The sequence below is a fragment of the Bos javanicus genome, chromosome 16, assembly GCF_032452875.1.
Source record: "Bos javanicus breed banteng chromosome 16, ARS-OSU_banteng_1.0, whole genome shotgun sequence".
Taxonomy (NCBI): Eukaryota; Metazoa; Chordata; class Mammalia; order Artiodactyla; family Bovidae; genus Bos; species Bos javanicus.
This window is the reverse complement of record NC_083883.1, coordinates 2568870-2589616: the sequence shown is the minus strand read 5'-3', so window position 1 is coordinate 2589616 and position 20747 is coordinate 2568870. Positions and strand designations below refer to the sequence as shown.

At 58.4% G+C, this 20747-nt stretch overlaps 1 protein-coding gene across 3 annotated transcripts; it reads left to right on the top strand.

Annotated features, from left to right (window-relative positions):
• Window positions 1-957: 957 nt before the first annotated feature.
• Window positions 958-19325, top strand: ETNK2 (ethanolamine kinase 2). Of its 3 annotated transcripts, none has more exons than XM_061381908.1 (8): window positions 958-1203; window positions 2886-3145; window positions 5967-6089; window positions 10882-11024; window positions 11566-11649; window positions 14400-14545; window positions 16083-16156; window positions 17752-19325. In XM_061381908.1, exons 1-8 carry the CDS (start codon window positions 1036-1038, stop codon window positions 17822-17824), a joined length of 1071 nt encoding a protein of 356 aa, XP_061237892.1. In that variant the 5' UTR covers window positions 958-1035; the 3' UTR covers window positions 17825-19325. The 3 variants fall into 3 exon arrangements, with proteins under 3 accessions (XP_061237892.1, XP_061237894.1, XP_061237895.1); XM_061381911.1 differs by lacking the exon at window positions 958-1203 and adding an exon at window positions 2465-2653; XM_061381910.1 differs by lacking the exon at window positions 5967-6089 and having other exon boundaries at window positions 1004-1203.
• Window positions 19326-20747: the final 1422 nt, after the last annotated feature.

Below are 20747 nucleotides of genomic sequence, written 5' to 3'. Positions count from 1 at the left end.
AGGCTTGGAGTCACGGTCCTTTCCCAACATCCTGGATTCCGTGACCTTAAGTAGCACACCCTCCCATCCCCAACATCTTCTAGTCCTATTCTATAAGACAGCCATATACGGCTGTTTACATTAGACATAAAATTAAACTAAATGTCACACTAGCCCCATTTCAGTCGCTGGACAATTACATGTGGCTGGTAGCCACAGCCCTGGACAAGACAGAAACAGAACACTCATCAGCCCAGAAGTTCTGCGGGGCAGAGCGGGATTCTGGGCAGCGATGAGGACAGGGGCCTTGCGGTTGGGAGGTTCCCGAAGAGGTGAAAGGGGCCACGTGGGGAAACAGGCACTTTCCTGGGTGGCGCCGCGAGCGCTCTCCCAAGCCGGCTGGTGACTGAGGTCCCCACGGGCACGGCCGCCCACAAAATGCATCTCCCCAGTCCCCTCGCCATCCCAAAAGGCCTACTCCAGCGGAGCCTCTTGCAGGAGTCCAGGGACTGGGGGCTCAGGTGGTGCCGCCCAAGCTGACCACCTGGGGGCGGCGGAACCTCCACACCTCCGGGCGGACTCGGGGCGCGGGGGGCGCTTTCCCCGGGCCCCGTCCCGGTTATCCGGGGGCGCGGCCTCCGGCGGGGCTGGAGGGAGGAGGTCTCTCGCGGCCTCGGAAATCGGGGAGCGAACCGGAGCTGCCCCATCCGCGCGCGGGCAGCCAAGGGTGCAGGAGGCGGTGCCGCCCCGGCCGGCGGCACGTGACGTCGCGGCCGCAGGCGCCCGGCCCCGCCCCCGCCGCGCCCGCACCCCCGCCCCCGCCGCATCCCGGCCCCGCCCCCGCCGCGCCCCCGCCCGCGCCCCGGCCCGCGCCGCGCTCCGGCCCCGCCCCCGCCGCGCTCCGGCCCCGCCCCCGCCGCACCCCGGCCCCGCCCCCGCCGCGCCCCCGTCTGCGCGGCGCTCCGGGGGCGGGGCTGCAGGGGCCGGCCGTGGCCCGGCTGCCCGGCCCGCCCTCCTACCTGAGGGCCGGGGCCACCCCCGCGGCGCGCATGGGGCATGGAGGCGGCGGCCGGCGCCGGCCGCGGGGCGCCCCCGGGACCCCCGAGAGCCGCCGCCGTCCCATGTTTCGGCATTTCGGTGGACCAGGACGACATCCTCCCGGGCGCCCTGCGCCTCATCCGGGAGCTGCGGCCGCGCTGGAAGCCCGAACGAGTCCGGACCAAGGTAAGCCGAGCAGGCGGGCCGCCGGGGACGCGGCCCCGCGGGGCTGCAGCTGGGCTCCCCGCGCGTCTGGCCAGGCATCCCTTCGGGTGTGGGTCTCAGGGGTGCGCGCCGCTGCTGCATGCGAGGGGGTGCGCCGGCGGCGTGCCTGGGTCCTTCTTTCTCTGTCTCGGTCCCTGAGCACAGCCAGGCTCCCCGCTCTCTCGGCCCTGCACACGCACCCCTCCTCTCGGGGCCCGGGCGCGCCAGAGGGCCACCTGCCCACTGTCAGCGCGCCGCGCGTGCGGGCCCCACCCCCGGGCGCTGTGCGCGCGTGTCCCCCCTGCCCAGAAGCCGGTGCCCACCCGGCTCTGAAAGCTGCGGAGGCAGGAACTTTTAAGGGCGCCCCCCACACTCTCACGTCTCACATCAGTGCCCCCGCTGCAGCCCAGAGTGGGAGCGAAGTCTGCGGGCTCTGAGCTGCTCCTGCTGGTCCCAGGAGCCACCCTGTGGAACTCGAGCTAGCCCCCAGCCCCGCGCCCGGTGGAAAGCCTCTCTACTGCCTTGAGCTCTGGCTCAGCACCCCCTACACAGGGCACCTCCCTGTTCCGCTGGGCACAGGCGTAGGGACACAAACGCGGGCAGTCTCTCCCTGAGCAGCCCCAGGCTGACTCCCCAGCAGACCTCGGGAGAGGGTCCTCAGCTGCCCCAGCCTGTCCGGGAGCTGCATGTGGGGGCTGCTGCCTTGAGTGGGCACCTGCGGCTTGTACTAGAGCAGCAGGGGCTCCGCGCTGCTGGGGCTGCCGGTGGGGAGAGGGAGGTTCAGGACCTGGGAAGGCTTACAGACCCTTTCGGGAGAGGGGGAGGGGTAACCTTTTCACAGTAAAAGACCACCTTGGTGTAAAATTGTCAGGCCATCAAGCAGGCCTGAGGTTAATTCTAGCACTGGCCTAACATGTTGCCTTCCAGTCCCTCCATTCTCTGCGCCTCAGCTTCCCCACCTTTTCTTGCTTCAGATGTCCCCTAAGGCCCCTTCCACCCCTCTCACTCTGTACCCCATAAACTCCGTGGTTCACTCCCCCTTGTCACCCTGCTCAGAGAACCTGCTCTCCCAGCCCAGGATCTTCTGTCTGTCTCTCCTGGCCATAAGGAGCTGTGACCACCTGGCCCTGGAGCGGGTGCCAATCTCAGTACCCTCCTGTACTGCTGCCGCTGGGTGGGGCAAGAGGGATGGCAAGGGGCCCTCGGTCTGGCAGGCAGAGAGATAAGAGGTGAGTCAGGTCAGGCTGCCCCCATCCTGGGCAACTCCTTGCCCCCTCTGTGGCACTCTGGCCCACGGAGGTTTCTTTTAGGGCCTGATGGGACCTGGGGGTAGGGAGTGGTGGGGCAGGCTTCTGCCCACTAAGTGGTGTGAAAATTCTTCAGCAGCCAAATCCCATTCACCAGAGGCAGACCCAGGAGAAGTGTGTCTGGGGTGAGCCCAAGCTCCTGTTTCTTTCTTGAACTCTCTGGTCTGTCTCAAGCGTTGGGAAAGGGTGGAGGGTTAAGAGCAATGCTGAGCTCTTCACTAAATGAGAGGGCTAAAGGATGTGGGTGCTGTGTGATTGCGCTCAGCATTCAAACCAGCAGCACCTGCTGGAGCTGGGGCAGCACGGGGTGCCTTGCCTGCCCCACACGCCCCTGCACTGCCCTCTCCCCTGTGCCAGCGCTTCACTGACGGCATCACCAACAAGCTGGTGGCCTGCTACGTGGAGGAGGACATGCGGGACTGTGTGCTGGTCCGAGTCTATGGGGAGCGGACGGAGCTGCTGGTGGACCGTGAGAGCGAGGTCCGGAACTTCCAGCTGCTGCGGGCTCACGGCTGTGCACCGAAACTCTACTGCACCTTCCAGAATGGTCTGTGCTATGAGTACATGAGGGGCGTGGCCCTGGGGCCAGAGCACATCCGTGAGCCCCGACTCTTCAGGTAAGGAGGGCACCCGGGGTACTGTTCATCTCCAGGATTCCACAGGCCCTGGGCTTTGAAGTCGTTGGCCAGCTTCCCTGGTGGAGCCGAGTCCGTGAAAGAGTCTTAAGATCTATGAACTCCTTGAAATTGCATGAAACGTGTGTGTGTGCCTTGCTCTGTGGAGAGCAGCTGTCGTTTTGTCTCGATATTCAGTGAGGTCTGCTAAAAAGATGTGTTCTTGGGGAGGCAAGTGAGAATTTTGCTGAACGTGAAACCAAAGGGGATCTGCTTCCTGGCCCATGCCTCAGTCCTCTGCCCACCCCACATCTGACCGGGAAACATCGCGTAGCCTTGGAAGTGAAACCTGAGCCAAATCCCCAGAGCGCTCAAGGTTTCCTGCTTCCCTCCTCCTGCCAAGAGCCCAGGGACTCCTGGAGAACAGGCCTTACCCGGGCTGAGTGTGGCTGTCCCCTCCCAGAAGGTGCCAGCCCTCTCCCCATACGAGCTCTTTCTGTTCTTCCTGACAGGGTGGGAGCCCAGGTTCGGAGACTGCTGAGGCTTCCTTCCAGAGATTCCTAAGCACCTATACCCCTTAGGGATCACCTCCTATTCAATGCCTGGATGTGTAGGACCCAGGAACTAGACTTAACCTGTGGATGCTTCTGTTGGGGGTCTGGAAGGGGGAGAACAAAAGAAGAGCCCTCTGATGCTCTCCTCTTACCATGCTGGGCAGGGAGGTCGGGCAGGATTCTCCTTCTTGCCACGCCCACGGGCAGGGCGTTCAGACCACAGGGAGGCTTGAGGCAGGCTGAAATTTACCCCAGACACCCCCGATAGCAGCAGAGGGGTCTGCTTGAGATCCGTGGGATCTGTCCTGTCTCCCCTAAGGGGAAGAAGCTTTTCAGCTCTCGAGGGGAAACAGGAAAGCCCACTTAGGGAGTAGACCAAGAAGCATCTTTGCTCCGTCATCTTGAGGTTACCCAGCTAACCCCAAGTTAGTTAGTGCCCCTGCCCCATTTGCAGCGAAGCCCTAGCAGGCCCTCTGGGGACGTGGAAGAAGGGACTCTGAGAGCACTGCCTTTTGGGCTGGTTGGGCCCCAGGATATTCACGTGCAGTTGCGTGTGTGGGGTGGGTAAGGATGGAATGTGCACCCCCGTGAGAGGGTTTTCTCAGGCTGCAGGTCCATACGCACCCAGCTGGAGACATGAGGTCAGAGTGGGCTGCAGCGGGGCGGACCCCATCCTGACTCCTCCCATAGTCCCCCCCCAGCTCCCCCTCAGCCTTGTGCCAAGAAGTTCACAGATCCTCCCCACCCCCGTTCTCCCACGGATACTGCCCGGCATCCTCCCGTGGAAACAGTTACCACTGTCAGGAATATTGCAGATGGATTTAGGTTTGATAAGAAGAAGAACTTTACACTTAGGGGAGAGTCAGAACTTGGGATAGAGGCAGGAAGCAGACGCTTCCTCCATGATTCCCAGGATGGACCATTGTCCTTTTGGTGAAGGTGGATCTCTGGGGGAAAGGCAGAGGGGAGGCACAGGAGCTACTTCCCTGGCTGTCCCTGAACCTCACCTCCCAACCTCCGCATGATGCTTTCATGCTCTGCAGCATAAAAATGCTGTGTTAAGGTTACTTTCTTTGCTATTCCAGACAACAACCCTGTTGATATTCAGGAAAACGCTCTGTTTAGGCTCTTTGCTTTGGAATCTTCCCTGGAGTAGGGGAGCCCCGGGTTTCAGGTCTGCATCCCCACCTTGCCCAGGCTCTGGTGGGCTCACTCCTGCCCTAGGGCCTCTCTCTCGCCCCTGAGAGGACAGGCTTCCTCTCTCACCCACTTGGCTGCTACCACGCCTCCTGCCCCTCCACCCTTTAATGGTGAGAGCCTTGGGGGCTTCTCGGGGAGCCCCTGGTCTGTCCAGCTCTCCTGGTGGGTGATGGCTGCTCCTTGCCAGGACCTGGCAAGTGGAGGGGTTGTCCCTAGAACAACTTAGTAACAAGGTTTCAAACAGCCAATGCTCTTGTTGTCTTTCCCAGCGATTATTATTTGAGCAGCAGGCAGGGGCGAAGGAAGCTTGAATGTTGGAGGCTCGCAGCTGGGTGGGGGTGGGGCTGCAGGAGGGGGAGCTGGCAGGGGGCGGGGGAGCCCACGGGGGCGAGGGCCTCAGACGCCGGGCTCCTTATCAGGGCCTTCCCTCTCTGAGCAACCCGTCCTCTGTCCACTCCCGCCCTCTCTCAGCAACCTCCCCAGCTCTGCTTTCTCCCCTCCCACCACCCCCTGCTTCCCTCCTGGGACCTTGGATAGTGTCCACGGGAGAACTTGAAAATAGAACGCTGGTTTGTTTTGCGTCCTTGGCACCCAGCCGCCAGCATCGCCTCCTTGCTGCAGAGGAAGGGGCTGCCCAGGGCCGGCCTGCCTCCCTCCCCACCTTGGCCAGGCTGATAAGAGATGTGCATTGCTCCTCTGCTTGGCATCACCACCCTGATTCCTTGGGGCCGGGCATCTACCTCATTCTGATGGCATGGGTCTGAGTCTAGATGGGCGGGGTGGGGCGGTGGGAGGGGTTCCGCCCCCATGCCCAGGTGACCCCTCTGTCCTCGGGGTTTGCCGTGGTTACTCAACCTTGTGGTGGGGCAAGGTCCTTGACCTGTGGCCACAGCTCACTGCTTTGCCCTTTCGCTCCCTGATGCTGTCCCAGCTGCTGGGCTGAAGGCCTTATGTTTTTCACGTCCTGAAGGTCCCGAGACTTTCCTTCTGCAGGACCCAGAGCTCCTGACTTGTGATAGTCCCACACTGGCCCCACTCTCAGACTCTGCCCTCCCTCTTTTCTGCTGCAGGCTAATCGCCTTAGAAATGGCCAAGATCCACACCATCCATGCCAACGGCAGCCTGCCTAAGCCCACCCTCTGGCACAAGATACACAATTACTTCGCCCTCGTGAAGAACGAGATCAACCCCAGGTACGAGTATCTCAGAGAGCCCGAGGCTTCCGCTGTCGCTGCAGCCTTAGCATGGCCCCTGGCCCAGCCTGCTCGACAGAAGGTTTAGCTTCAGTCCCGATTCCTGGGCCTCTCTCTCCACGCAGAGTGCGGCCAGTCCGTGAAATCTCAGGAACTTGTTCCCACAGTTTTGTCCTTATGAGCTTATTTCTCCTTCAGTTTTTGGTTATGGCAGGTACTAGGGTTGAGGACAACGTTTCCCCATTTCACTTGAAGGATACTGAGCTCAGAGACGAGGCTTTTCCTGGGGTCCCAGGGCTAGTCCGAGGCAGGGCTCTTGTTTCTGCAGGACCCTTTCTCCCTGAGCTGGCTCCGAGCCCTGGGAAGGGATGGCCTGGCCCTCTTGAGAGAACAGTATGGGGCTCAGCTCACCAGCTGACAAGCCCTTGGGACGTCAAGATTCCTGCTACTTGCCCGGACATCTCTTGCCCCCACACGGCTCCAGGACCCCACTCCCCGACCTTGTTCAAACTGACAGCTGCTGCTACCTCACTGCTCTTCCCAGGGAGGGCGTGCTCTGCCCCTCCTGACAGTGCCTTTTCCCGGGTGAGATGGAGTTCCCTGGACCTTTCCTTATGCTCTCTGGCCAGCAACCTGAGATCCTTCTAGCCTTCAGATCCCTGATTCCCCAGCCTACCCTTGAATAGGTAGACTGAAGTCATCCCTGCCCCTGGAAAAGGCAATGGCACCCCACTCCAGTACTCTTGCCTGGAAAATCCCATGGACGGAGGAGCCTGGTAGGCTGCAGTCCATGGGGTCACTAGGAGTCAGACACGACTGAGCGACTTCACTTTCACTTTTCACTTTGTGCATTGGAGAAGAAAATGGCAACCCACTCCAGTGTTCTTGCCTGGAGAATCCCAGTGACAGGGGAGCCTGGTGTGCTGCCATCTATGGGGTTGCACAGGGTTGGACACAACTGAAGCTACTTAGCAGCAGCAGCAGCATCCCTGCCCCCTCAAAAGGCCATAGTGCGTCTCCGATCTCTCCATGTTCCCCACTGAGGTTGAGCATCACTCTTTTCCAAATGTTCATAGGGGCAGGGTACAGAAGAGGTCTGATGGAAGGGTGTTATGTCCCCTCTGAGATAAGACAGTAATTAACCATCCCGAGGATGCATCTCTGTCACACGCATGCACTCATGACTGTATTGGGGTCTTCCCTCTCACTGATTATTAAGCACCACTTGGGGACTGTTTGTCTCGGATGGCCCGTGTTCACACCTTCCACGTCAGTGTCTCTGGGACAAGAACCGCCTTCCCTCTAGGAAGGGACTAGGACTTGTTCTAGGACTTGAGCAGCACACAGAGAGCAAGACCCTCTGATCAGCCAGCCTCCCACTTTCACTTGGCAGATGGAAAAACTGAAGCCCAGAGGAGAGATGGGCTTGCCCACCTGATCAATGGCCGTTCAAGGACTGGAGCCCAGGCTCGATGTTCAGGCACGACTCTTGTTCCTGCCGCTTCTTTTGACTGTACTGTCACTGTGTAATCTTAAGAGGGTGACCTTGTTGAGAGGGGCGTGCTCTTTGAAGAAGAGCTGGCCGAATTCCTTTTCTCTCATCACACCTTTGACCTTGGGCAAATCAAGCTGCTTAAGTTGAGCCTCTTTAGGGGATGGACCCTGCCCTAAGCTGTCTAACCTGCCACAAGCAGGACAGCGACGAACAATCACTTGGATGAGACTTGGAAGCACTTGAGTTCCCGTCGTTGCCTAATAACCCTGACTTAGGGTTCATCTCACAAACACTGATTGGACTTTAAAACAATAAAAATACCTGAGGGAGAAGTGGCCGTGCCCTCAAGGAGCTTAGAAGTCATCCATGTAAATAGGACCCGCCTGTGCAGGGTATGTGAGCATGAGAGGGAGCATCAGGGACCGTCTTCTTGGCAGAGGTAGATGGCAGCGATGAGAAGGGAGGCCTCCGGCTGGAGGAGAGGCTTGTTTATGGATGATGAGTGGATGAGGTGGCTGGAGCCAGTCTTAGGAGGGACTGGGGGCAGGTCGTGGGAGATGGGACCGCAGAGGGGAGTTGGAGCTAGATTGTGAGGGGCCTTCATGGTGGGTAAAGGAGCCCAGATTAATTTAGCAGGCAGTGGAGAGTCACTGTGAAAGTGTTAGACACCTTCACCTTGTAAGGAGCTCATTGTAAAGGGCAGACTTGGGTGGGAGTTGGGGGCTTTGAGGCAGGGAGGCCAGTGGGGGGAGTGTTGTAATCTAATGGGCAATATCTAAGCCTCGGGTCCCTAAGCTGGAGCATGAGGTCCCCCTGGGTTCTTGCATGTGTAGATTCTGAGCCTAACCCTGGAGGTTGATTGGGAGGTCTTACATGAGACCCTGGGAATCTGCATGTTGACAGGCTCCCTGGGTGTTCTGGGCGGGGGATCAGGGAGCTGCCTTCCGAGGAACATTGCCATGGCAGCTTCCCGGGGAGACGGAGGACAGGGGGACGAGGCAGGCCCGGCGGGATGGGCATGGTGGTCTGGTGCTAGGTGGGGGCCTGGAGGGGCCCAGCGTGGTGGGGACAGGGGCTGATCACTGCTCAGGGGGCATCAGGAGGCGGTGTGCATGGCTTGATTGGTACATACGTGTGAACACTTAGAAAGCCCTTTCTCCAGGGAGACAGTACCCCACCCCCCCACACCAGCGCACCTGAATCTGAGAGCTCGGTGGACATCCCCAGGTTTCCCTGAGGGGGCCCCCAGCGCTGTCACCCGCTCCCACTGCCTCTGAGGGACAGAGGAGTCGGAGGAGCTGTCTGCTCGGGGGGTGGGAGTTTCTGTGACACGGCAGTGGTTACTGCTCTGCCATCCGCTCAGCCTTGAGAGACGTCAGGGCTGAAGGCAGCAAAGCTGGCACTCTTTCCGGAGCTCAGCGGAGGGAAGCAGGGCAGCGCACGGAGGAGGCAGGTCTGGGCTGCTCCCACAGTATAACGAGCAGCGTGGCCTTGGGGTGGCCAGTGGAGGGTCAGACAGGGGTCAGGGCCTGGGCGGCCGGCATCGTGGATGGCAGAGACAGGCTTCTCAGGCTAAGACCTGGGCAAGCCAAAGGAAGCTCCTAATGCTTATCTTGGGATGGTCAGTTCAAGGTGGGAGGCGGGAAGGAATCTGGGAAGAAAAGGGAGCCTCTAAGGAAAGCCAAGATTGAAATGCACTTTGTGCAGGCCTGTCGACACGGAGACATTGCTGCGAGAGTGAGGGGCGGCCTCCCCAGCCCGGCCCCTAATGGACCCGCAGACTCAGAGTGGGCAGTGCAGAGCCTGAGGGCGCTGACACCCTCTCAGGGCAGAGGCTCGGCTTGGGTTTGGATTCTTGCACACGCCAAGGACTGCTCCCCTTAGGTGAGGGAGTAGAGTGTCCAGGTGTGTAAGACTCTGGAGGTGGGAGGAAGCCTCTGCCCTGAGCCTCTGTTTCCCCCTGGAGCTGGACTGGAGGCCTCAGATGCTCTTTAGCTCTGACCCTCTTAAAGCCTGGGGGAAGCCTCCTGCTCGTCCTTTTACAGGGCTGTGTGAAGGTGCCTCAGCCGCTTGAATACTCTACATTCTGGCTTCTGGGCTGGGTGAGGGCCAGTGGGGCATCCTATGGGAGAGTCAATGAGGACACGTCTCATTCTCAGCCTCCTGCATGTATCCCAGCTGCCCCGGACAAGAAAGCAAATAGGAGTCACATGAATGGAGATAAAACCCCAGAACCACCAGTGGGTGGAGGGGAGGAGGCTAGGTGTTTAAGGGCTCTGCTAACTATTTAGTTTTGCAGTGTACACAGACCTGAGTGCTTTGCAGGACCAAAGTTCAGGACACTGGTGCCAGAGCACCCGCATCAGCCTCCCCATGGCCTCTGAGAGCCTCGTTGACTGACCCGTTCATTCATTCATCAATGTGTGTCTTTAGCAGAAGTGCTTCCCGTGGGCCGCAGGGTGGGGTGGGCTGAGGGACAGGTGGGTCGCGCATCCACAGGTATACATCTTCACTCCTACTCTGGACTTGCCCTCACACACGCAGGGGGCCGGGGCAGGGTCACACACCCACAGTTCAGGCAGGAAGAGGTGAGTTACTGAGGCGCAAGAGAAGTGTCTTTCTACCGAGAGGCCCTCGTTTTGCCTTGGCCTTGTAGACGTGGGGCTAAGAAGCATTTTTTTTGGCTTTCTTACGTGGACCCGAGTGGTCTCTGTGCAGTGGGAAGCTAGTCGAAATGGTCTCGGGTCCTTTCTGACCATGTCAGCAGCTGCCAGGGCAGGAGGGAGACACACCCAGATGTCCCTCTGCCTGCTCAAGAGGGCCTCAGTGCTCCAGGCACTTCCAGGGCTCCGTCCCTCGCCCACGGGAGGAGTTCTGGGCTCTTCTTTAAGAGAGCTACATCTCGCCCTCAGAACTGTTCTGAGGAGGTCTGTTGCATCTCTCCCCTGCCGCCCTTCTCCTTTCTGGGATAACTGAGTTTGGATGTTTGTTCTCTCCTCCTTGACGCCTCCTGAGCCTCTCCTATCTCCTGCTGCCTTTGAAGAAGCAGGACACTGTTCACTCAGGGACTCGTATGCTTCGCAAAGTGCTTGCGTGCCCATGTGTTAAACAGCTTCTCAGAGTAACCACAGAAAGTCAGAAGGACAGGAAAGCCTTAGTGCCCTTTTACACGCGACTGAAGTGAGGGCTCGAAAGGCCGACCGCCTGTCCAGGGTCCCCGTGCAGTGAGAGGCGGGGTGGGGGCCGGGCCCGCCCGCCCTCAGCCCCTCACCGGCCGCCTTTCTTGCCGCCGTGCAGCCTGTCCGCGGACGTCCCTGAGGCCGGCGTGCTGGAGCGGGAGCTGGTCTGGCTGAAGGAGCACCTGCCTCAGCTGGACTCCCCAGTGGTGTTCTGTCACAACGATCTGCTCTGCAAAAACATCATCTACGACAGCAGCAAAGGTAGTGTGTCCGGCCCGGGGCGGCGGACTGCTGCGGCCCCGTCAGCAGCTGCAGGGCGACCCTCCGCAGGCTGGCACTGGGCAAGCAGAGGGAGACCGTCTGCTGTGGGTCTCAAGTTGATTAGTAGGAGAGAAGTGAAAAAGAAACAAATTCCTGGTTAGAAAACTTAACCGCAAAAGAACTCAAAATTACGGTTTGTGGAGCCATCCTCCCTGACAGTGAGGACGCCCCGGCTGCCCTGAGCCTTCACGGAGAGCAACCTCCCTGAGTTCCTGACCACAGCTTCGCCCCCACAGAGGCCTTAGCCTTGTTTTCTGGTCCTCAGCTGAGGGCCCAGCTGGGTGAGAGGGGGAGCTGGAGCTGGGCAAATGGACAGACGGAAGGAAGCAGCTTAGAAGATGGCCACTGAGACGCTGGGTTAGGCTGGGTTGCTGCAGAGCCCGTGAGCGTCAGCGGGGGCACTCCTGAGTCTGGCACAGCCTGACTAAACCCTGTGTCCAGCTCTGCGGCCAACCCTCCCTGCCTTTCCTCTACCTCACAGGTCATGTACGGTTCATTGACTATGAATATGCTGGCTACAACTACCAAGCTTTTGACATTGGCAACCATTTCAATGAGTTTGCAGGTGAGAAGGGTGTTGCTCTTCAGCCTATGTCCAAGACAGCCTCCTTGAGATGGGGGGCCGGGTCTGGGGGAACTGCGGGAGGGGGTTCGGTTTATGGGGAAGGGAGGCTGGACACGCCTGTCCTCAAGATATCACAACTCAGCGGAGGGGCGGGCACAGCCTGCTTGAGGAGGCCCCAGGTCTCAAGGTAGGGTGGGGAGTGGGCAGGTCCGTATACACAGCGAGCCCCTGCTAGCCCGTGTGGCACTTTGGTACACATTCGGAAAACATGCCCTCTGTGGGATCCCCGAGGACGCTCAGCTTGACAGGTAAGATAGAAAGAGACCCCTTCCTCTGGGCAGACATAGCCCACCCGCTGCTCCAGCGAAGCTTGATGTCAGCTGCCACTCACCCCCGTCTGGGCTGCTTTGGGCCCAGTGCAGCCCATGTAAATGGGGGCCCTGCAGGCAGAGAAGGCAGAAGCAGCAAGTAGCTATTGGCCTGGTGGCCCGATGAGATTAACTGTGGTGGAACTGGTTCAAAGCGTGTGCCCCAACATGACTCCCCCAGTTCACTTTTTGGCTTTATTGCTGACTAGCTGTATGACCCTTAAGGCAAGTTCCTTACATTCTCTGTGCCTCTGTAAGATGGAGAAGATAGCGCCTGCTTCATGGTTTTGATGCGTGACACACACACCAGCGTGGCACACACTAAGCCCCAAGCCTGCTGGCATCAGTCAGGGGAGCGCTCAAGGGAGGCTGGAGCAGCTTGGAAGAGGTTAGATGAGGGGTATGTCCCGGTGTAGGCTGTCCTTCCATAAAGACAGGTGTGTACAATGGAATCGTTTGTGTAGAAGAAGCAGGGCAGGTTTTTCCAGCTTGGGGGCTTAATTGTTAAACAATTTGATGGGGCTAAAGAGGTGACTGGTGGTTGAAGGTGGGCACTGGGGTGGGAGGGACATCCCCAGGCTGGCAGTGTGGGGTGCTGGGGTGATGTGACCAGTCCCCGTGGCTTCGGAGAGGGAAGGCACCCGCTCCAGCCAACCGGGCCAATTCTTCCCCTTCTGGAATCCCAGGTGACCAGGGCTGTCAAGCTCTGTACCTGAGGGTGTGACTCCCCAGGGTGCCACCAGCAGCACCCAGAAACCCACGGGGTGGTGGGGCCTCAGCTGGACAGAGCAGCTGAACTGTGGGGTATGGCCTGGAGCAGAGGCTGGCACCGCTGAGCACTGGGCCTGTGATTGCTCTGTTGCCAAACCCACCAGCCTTTCTAAAGTGGGTAACTGTCAAGCATCTTAAGTCCTTCTCACCCACCACACAGAGCAGAGTCCAGCTGGACTTTCTCCAAGGGGCCAAGATCATATCCTGCTTCCAAGTTGAGAATGAAGGCCAGGAACCTAGGATGGGGGGATGGGGAGAGCAGTGGAGGAGAGGCACCTCCTGGGTTCTTAGGAGCAGGGAGTGTACAGGGAGACCCTGCTAGGAAGGGGAGCTAAGAACCAGACTCTAACTGGCTTTGTGACCTTGAACAACTGTCTTCCCTCTGGGCCTTCGAGTGTAGGTCCATGCCAGCAGCTTCTTTTCCAGCCGTACTCTTGGGGGCCCAGAAGACTGTGTGTTTCTCCAGGAACACAAGGAAGCTTGAGAAAGATAGGGAGAAAAGAGAGGGAGGAAGAGACAAGGGAAAGTAGCCCAGTCCTGGTCCCGTCTTTAACAAACCGCTTCTTCCTGTGCCGGCTCTGCAGTCAGCCTCTTTGCCACCGTGCCCGGGATGTGGCTGGTGTGTATTGGGTTGGCAGCTTGAGGACTCAAGAAAGGGCAGAACTAGAAGGCATTGAGGCTGCTTAGCTCAGGGCTCCCAAGCATGGCTGTGTGTCCACATCATCTGGAGAGCGGGACAGGGGGGGTCCCTGGCAGTCTGTATCTTTGCCAAGCACTCCAGGTGATGTTTTTAGGCAACTGGTTCAACACTGGTTGCCTAAAAAGGAGGCGGGGCTTCAGATATTGATACATTGCATCCAGTTCCTCTGCTTTATAAATAAGATTCAGGCCGCTGAAAAGGAAGGGCTTGTTCAAAGTTAACTGGAGGTTAGCGTCAGATCTGGGAGAAGGCACTGGCACCCCACTCTAGGACTCTTGCCTGGAAAATCCCATGGATGGAGGAGCCTGATAGGCTGCAGTCCATGGAGTCACGAAGAGTCGGACACGACTGAACGACTTCACTTTCACTTTTCTCTTTCATGCATTGGAGAAGGAAATGGCAACCCACTCCAGTGTTCTTGCCTGGAGAATCCCAGGGACGGGGAGCCTGGTGGGCTGCCATTTATGGGGTCTCACAGAGTCGGACACGACTGAAGCGACTTAGCAGCAGCAGCAGCAGCAGCGTTAGATCTAAGACAACTAGACTCCTGATTCGGGGCTTTGGCCCAGCGCCTCCTATGTGCTGTGGTTTTGTATAGGGTTCAGGGATGCAGTGGTGCTGTCTTAGGGGGACCCCCGTCACTTGCAGGACAGTGCCTTGCCCCTCAACAAATCTGCCTCCCTCTGTCCTTTCCTCCGGCTCAGCTGAAAGCAGTGCCCTCAGCTGGGATGGGGGTCGGCTCTCCATACATTAGAGTTTTTTGGTGGTCAAAGCAGCAGGTTTCTTTGGCACAGCCCCCCGGGGCAAAGGAGATGGAGGTTTTGAGGGCAGCGGGGAACACCTGCAGAGCTGGAGGAGACCCCCAGTGGGCTCGTCTCCCAGCAGCTTCTGAGCGGCCGCGTCGCCCTCAGGTGTGAACGAGGTCGATTACTCTCGGTACCCGGCGCGCGAGACCCAGCTGCTGTGGCTGCGCTACTACCTGCAGGCCCAGAAAGGGACAGCTGTGACCCCCAGAGAGGTGGAGAGGCTCTACGTGCAAGTCAACAAGTTTGCTCTGGTGAGTGCTGGGGGCAGGGAGGGAGGAGCCGGGAGGAGGACTCACCCTCAGCTCCTTGCCCTCACAGCCCTGTGATCGGAGGAAGCAGAGCCCAGGGTCAGGGCTGAGGTCCAGAGCATTCCAGCCTTGAGGCGGAGTCTGGGAAGAGCCATCTTGGACTTAATACTAAGATGCCCTGTTCTCTGCTTTCCACCCATTCATTCCATCAAGTCCAGGTTCTCTCTCCTTCCTGGAGAACTATTTCCAAGGAAGATCCCCGATTCCTGTTTTAGCAGTTCTCTCATTTGGACAAGTTCTTTCTAGTGTCTAACCTTAGCCTTTCAAGCTACAATTAAATGCATCCCATTTTTTTTTTTTTTTTTTTTTAGCCTTTGGAAAAAGTAGAGAGTGTCAGTTCTAAAAAATCCTCCTTGTTGACTGTCCCCGCTGACTTACTCAGAACTCTGTCAGCCTTTCCCATCAGGCTCTTTCTTCTGAAATTACTGTGCTGTCAGTTCTGTTTTGAGCACTGCTTACCCGAGGTACATGCTTCATCCGGTCTCTACTGATAGTGCCAAGGGGATTGCTAGCTAGCCTTTCTAATGTCAGTCATGCATGAGCAAGAAGACACATCAGCTGACCTGAGCTTCACAATGCATTATAGAGCGTAATAAAATCTTTAATCTCATGTAATTTTGAATTGCCTATTCTATTTTCCTTATTGGTATAAAAGTGATTCTTGTCAGGTTCTCCCTCCTCTTTAAAAATATTTATTTTATTGAAGCATAGTTGATTTACAACGTTATGTTAATTTCTGCTGTACAACCAAGTGACTCTTTTTAAGGTTCTTCGCCCATGCCTTCCTTTGGCTAAATTTTTAGTAACCATTCCTACTTGCTAATTGATCTAAGTCGAGACAAGCGAGTTACTGCAGAGCCGATCGCAGAGTGGGCAGGACTTGGGGTGGAGAGGGAGATCATGGGAGCGGGCCCTGGCCTGGGCCACCCGGCAGCAGGCACCCCAGCGCTCTGGCTTCTGGAGCCTGGGGTGGCCTGGGCAGCAGATGGACCCCTGCTCGGTGGCCTGGCTCCTGTCTGTGTTTATCTCCTAGCCCACCCACCTCATGATAGGAGAGAGGGCAGTGTAGAGGCCTTCCTGTGACTCGATCTCTGATGCCTTTGTGGCCAGGGCACTGTGGACGGGGTGCCAGCCCCCCACTAGCAAGCAGGCCTGAGCTCTGCCTTTGGGATTTCTCTTCCTAGGGGTTTTCCTGGGTAGCGGGGAGGCCAGGGCTGGAGTTCAGGTCCAGCTGAAGCTGGGGCACAAGCTGAAGGTCTGTGTAAGCCTGAGGGCAGGGAGAACCTACCCTGCTTGCCTTCTGCTAGCACGAGTGGAGGCCCCGAGCGCCATGCAGTGACCCCGGACTCCCCCCACCCGTGTGTTTCTGCTAGCGTGTTGGCTCTGTGTGTCTTCCACGGCGACCGTGTCCTTCCAGCTGTCAGGGTCCATGACAGATTTGGGGGGCTCACCACACTGATCTTCTCTGACCTGTTTTCAGGCATCTCACTTCCTCTGGGCACTCTGGGCCCTCATCCAGAACCAGTTCTCCACCATCGACTTTGATTTCCTCAGGTGAGTGCGGGGAGCAAGCTGGGAGTTATTGGGGGAGCAGGGGTGGAGGGTAGGGGGAGGAAGAGCCTTGAGCCCAGGGTGTGGGGGTGAAGGACACCCCGAACAGACCGCCCAGGATGCATGCTTCTGCTCCGTTCACCGCCCCCATTCCTGCCAGCCCTGCCGAGGAGGGCCGCTGCTGCCCGGACGCCTGCAGAGTACATGTGCCCAGGACCCCTCTCTAAGGGGTCAGAAGCCTCTCACCCCGCCTCCTGCTGAGCTGCTTCCTCCTCCTCTGTTGTAGCCTGCTGTCTGCTCCACTGGCTGGCTCTTCCCCACATAGCCTGGCGCTGATGGAAATTGCTGGAAACTAGTCTAAGATCATGAGTGCAACCCTCATTTGATAGCAGAAGGGACAGAGGTCCAGAGAGTGGATGTCCGGCAAGGTCGTTCAGTGGCTGGTGCTCCGTGCATGGGGTCCTGGACCCAAGTGCTCCTTTAAGGGCCCCTAGTGACCCATCAGGGGCTGTCCTGAGAGTGTAGTGAGTACTGACCACTCAGGTGGCCCTGACGTGTGAGACGTGGCCCCGAAGGACCAGGAATCATTTTGCCTTCCATTCTGGTCCAGTCTCTGTCTTTATCGTCCCTACCCACCCTCAGCTGAAAAGGAATCACAATGCTGGCTTCAAAGTGTTCCCCCAAATTAGAAAAATGCAAGTCGAACCCCCAGTCACCCCCGCCTCACACCCACTAGGATGGCTGCTTTTAAAATACACAGAAAATAACACGTGTTGGTGAGGACGTGGAGGCATGGGAACCCTGGGCTCTGCTGTTGGGACCGTGAAATGGTGTAACTTCTGTGCAGAAGAATACGGTCCTTCCTCCAAGAGTGAACGTAGAATTACTGTATGATCCAGCAGCCTTAACTGCTGGGTCTGTGTACTCAAAAGAAGTGAGAGCAGGGTCTCAAACAGATATTTGCAGAACTGTGTTCACAGTAGCATTATTCACAGTAACCAACAGGTGAAAGCAACCCCAAGGGTCCATTGATGGGTGAGGGGATAAGCAAAACGCGGTCTGTACACACAGGGAATGGTATTCAGCCTCTGAAGAGGAAGGAAATTATGCCACATAATACAACACAGATGAACCTTAGGAGCATTGTGCTAAGTGAAATAAGCCAGTCACAAGAAGACGAATGCTGTGTGATCCCACTTAGATGAGCTAACTAAATAGTCACATCCGTAGGGACGGAAGTAGAATGGTGGGTGCTGGGGGCCGGGCACTTGCTGTGTCGGGGAGAGTCCAGGTTTACAGAATGGCAAGTCCTGGAGCTCTGTTGCTCAACAAGGCGAACATACTGACCACACTGAGCTGTAAAGAATCAACAAACAAACATGTCTGGGGAGAAGCTGCTCCAGTCTGATCTAAGAAAAAAAAAATTATAGTTGAAGTCAAAACAAAATGAACAAAAAACCCCAACCTGGGCTGGGGTCCATTTATCCAGACCTAGATGGGCTGAGCTGGTGAGAAATTGTCCCCATGGTGTGAGTGCCCCCAACAGGGCTCACCTGGCCTCCCTTCTCACGCAAGTTCCCTTTCCTGTGTTCTGGCAGGTATGCAGTGATCCGATTCAACCAGTATTTCAAGGTGAAGCCTCAAGTGGCGGCCCTGGAGATGCCAAAGTGACCACCCTTCCCAGTCCTCCCCCGTCTGCCTGGCCAGACCTGCTCTCCAGGGCCCGGCTCTGCTCTGGGGTCTGCACCTTGGACAAGGTGGGCAAGGGGCTGGGGGTTGTCCCTGAAGAGCGCTCTGCCCCTGTCCCCAGCCCTGAGAGATGCTTCTGGTGACCGATTTTGTTTGGATGGGCTGGTAGAACCCAGCCCTGAGGGTCCTCTCCACCTCGCCAGACTTGGTAATGGGGAGTGCCTGAAGCCAGGCAGGGCTGGGACTGCAGCCACCCTGGGAGGCCCAGTCTTCCCACCCCGGCCATCCTGAGTCTGGGCTCAGACCTCAACCACCCTGGGAGGCCCAGCCTTCCCATCCCGGCCATCCTGAGTCTGGGCTCAGACCTCAACCATCCTGGGAGGCCCAGCCTTCCCATCCTGGCCATCCTGAGTCTGGGCTGGGACTCAACCACCCTGGGAGGCCCAGCTTTCCCATCCCAGCCATCCTGAGTCTGGGCTGGAACTCAACCACCCTGGGAAGCCCAGCCTTCCCATCCCAGCCATCCTGGAGTCAGGGCTGCCCTGGGAAGCCCAGCCTTCCCATCCCAGCTATCCTGAGTCTGGGCTGGGATCAACCACCTTGGGAAGCCCAGCCTTCCCATCCCAGGCCATCCTGAGTCTGGGCTCAGACCTCAACCACCCTGGGAGGCCCAGCCTTCCCACCCCGGCCATCCCGAGTCTGGGCTGCCTTCGTGTGTTTGACCTTCCTGGCCTGGGGAAAGGGGAGGGTGGAAGGGCTCCTTTCTACCTCCAGGGCCCCGAGCCTCCAGCCTGTCTACCCCTGCGTGCCCCATGTGGGAGGTGCTGGGTCCAGACGAGTATCCTGCCAACTCTGACCGATGGATGTATGGATGCTGGGGGAGGCGTCTAGAGTCAGGTTTGATGGCTCCCCCAGCAGCCGCCTCCTCTGAGATCCCTCCCTTTCTCCAAAGCAGATCCAGCCAGATAAACCCTTCCCATCCTGAGGACACATGCTTTTCCCCCAGTGCCCCTTCTGCCCCAGGCCTGTGCTCGGTCCCTCTGCCACCTGCCGGGAGGAAAGGGAGGGGATGAGCCGAAGGCTGGCTAGGGTTCACGCTGCCTCAGCTGGAGGGGCCGCAGCCCAGAGTGGGCGGCTGCACGGTGGCCAGCATCCTGTCCCCTCCCTCCTTGCCCTCCAGACCCTCACTTCCCGGGAACAGTCTTCTGTCCTGAGGTTGACCCACGGTCTTCCCCCTGGGGAGTGCCTAGTGGGAGTCGGAGGGCGGGGGCCACGGATGGCCAGGGCTCGCCCGGTGTGCAGGGGCCTGGGTGGGATCGGCTATGAAGGTGCTTGGGAGCTGCTTCCCCAGCTCCCAGTGGCCTCCCCCTCCTCCTTCACTGCCTTTCGGGTCCTCCTGGCTCTGGCTGATAAAATGATTCATTTGTAAATGATCATCATTTCCTGCATTAAAATGGTCACGTATGGGCCAACCTGAGAGCCACTAGTGAGGATTTGACCTGGATCCCGTGATGTGCTCTGTGGTGGTGTGGAGGGGGTGTGGCCCCTCCTCTCTGGGGTCCTTCGGGGTGCACTTCTGGCACCACGTGCCTGGTTCAGAATTGGTGGTCTCACAGCTCCGCTGCTTTTGAAGTTGACCCTGAGGGGGCGGAGCCTAGAGGGAAGTAGGCGTGGATGCCTGCCCAAGTGATGGGCCAGAAGACCCCACACGCAAGTGCTCAGAACTTCCTTGGTGCTCGCTCGCCGCTAGCTGTTAAGAGTTGAGCGGGGAGTTGCTGAGAGCAGGCCAGGGTGACTTCTGGATCCACACTGTCGCCTCAGTAGGCCAGAGGGAGAGAGAACAGAAGCTCAGAGCTGGGTGGGCACCTCCGAGCAGCCCAGGCTGCACTCCGAGGGCCAGCCTTGAGGCCCCCAGAAGTGCCCGGTGCCCTTAGGAGTAGCACCTGCAGCAGCAGCGGCTGCCTGCCAGGGGGACTCTGGCTTGTGCTTGCAGAAGTACCCGTGAGCTGTGGCAACCTCTGGAGTCGAGCTGGTGCTGGAAGCTGGGGCCTTGTTCAAGGTCCTGACCCAGGATCTTGGTCCAGGTGGCCAGGCCCCTGGCGGGCAGCAGTGTGACACCTAGGAGGGATGTTAGTGGAGGACGTGGCGAAGCCCTGCCCCAGCAGAGGGCGGGTGCCAGGGCTGGGCACCTCGGACCTCTGGGGATCATCTCTGGGGCCAGGGGTCATGGGCACTGCCTTCCTGGGGACTGAATGGCAGTGCCAACCCTCCCTGTTCCCCTCAGATCATCCACCTCTGGAGCTGAGAGAGCCACTATGAAGGCAGCTTTGTTCTCAGACTCCTGGGGCCTTGGTGTCCACTTCCCAGGTGGCTCAGTGGTAAAGAATCCGCCTGCCAGTGCAGGAGATGCAGGAAATGTGGGTTTGATCCCTGGGTGGGGAAGATCCTCAGCAGGAAATGGCAACCCACTCCAGTGTTCTTGCCTGGGAAATCCCTTGGACAGAGGAGCCTGCAGTCCACAGGGTCACAAAGAGTTGGGTACAATTGAGTGACTGAGCACAGTGCACCCTGATGGACTGGAATGGTGTGGTACAGTGGTGAGCAGGCAGTGGCTGGCACAGAGCCCCCAGTATCCTGTATCCCCCTGGCCTGGCCACCATCTGTACCAGAGTTCATCTGAGTCTCTATTCCACTTTCTCCTTGAGAAATGATTCTCATCCCTCCAGTTCCCTACGGGGTGGGCTGGGTGATGGGAGGTTTGGGCACACCGCTCCCAAACAAAACCTGGAGTCTCACCGTGTCTCCTTGCGCTGCCCCTGGCACTGACCAGCTCCCCTGTCCACAGGGCTTAGCACCAGGCCTTCCAGACTCTGGGGTGGCCTGGGATGCTCCCTCAGGCCCCTTC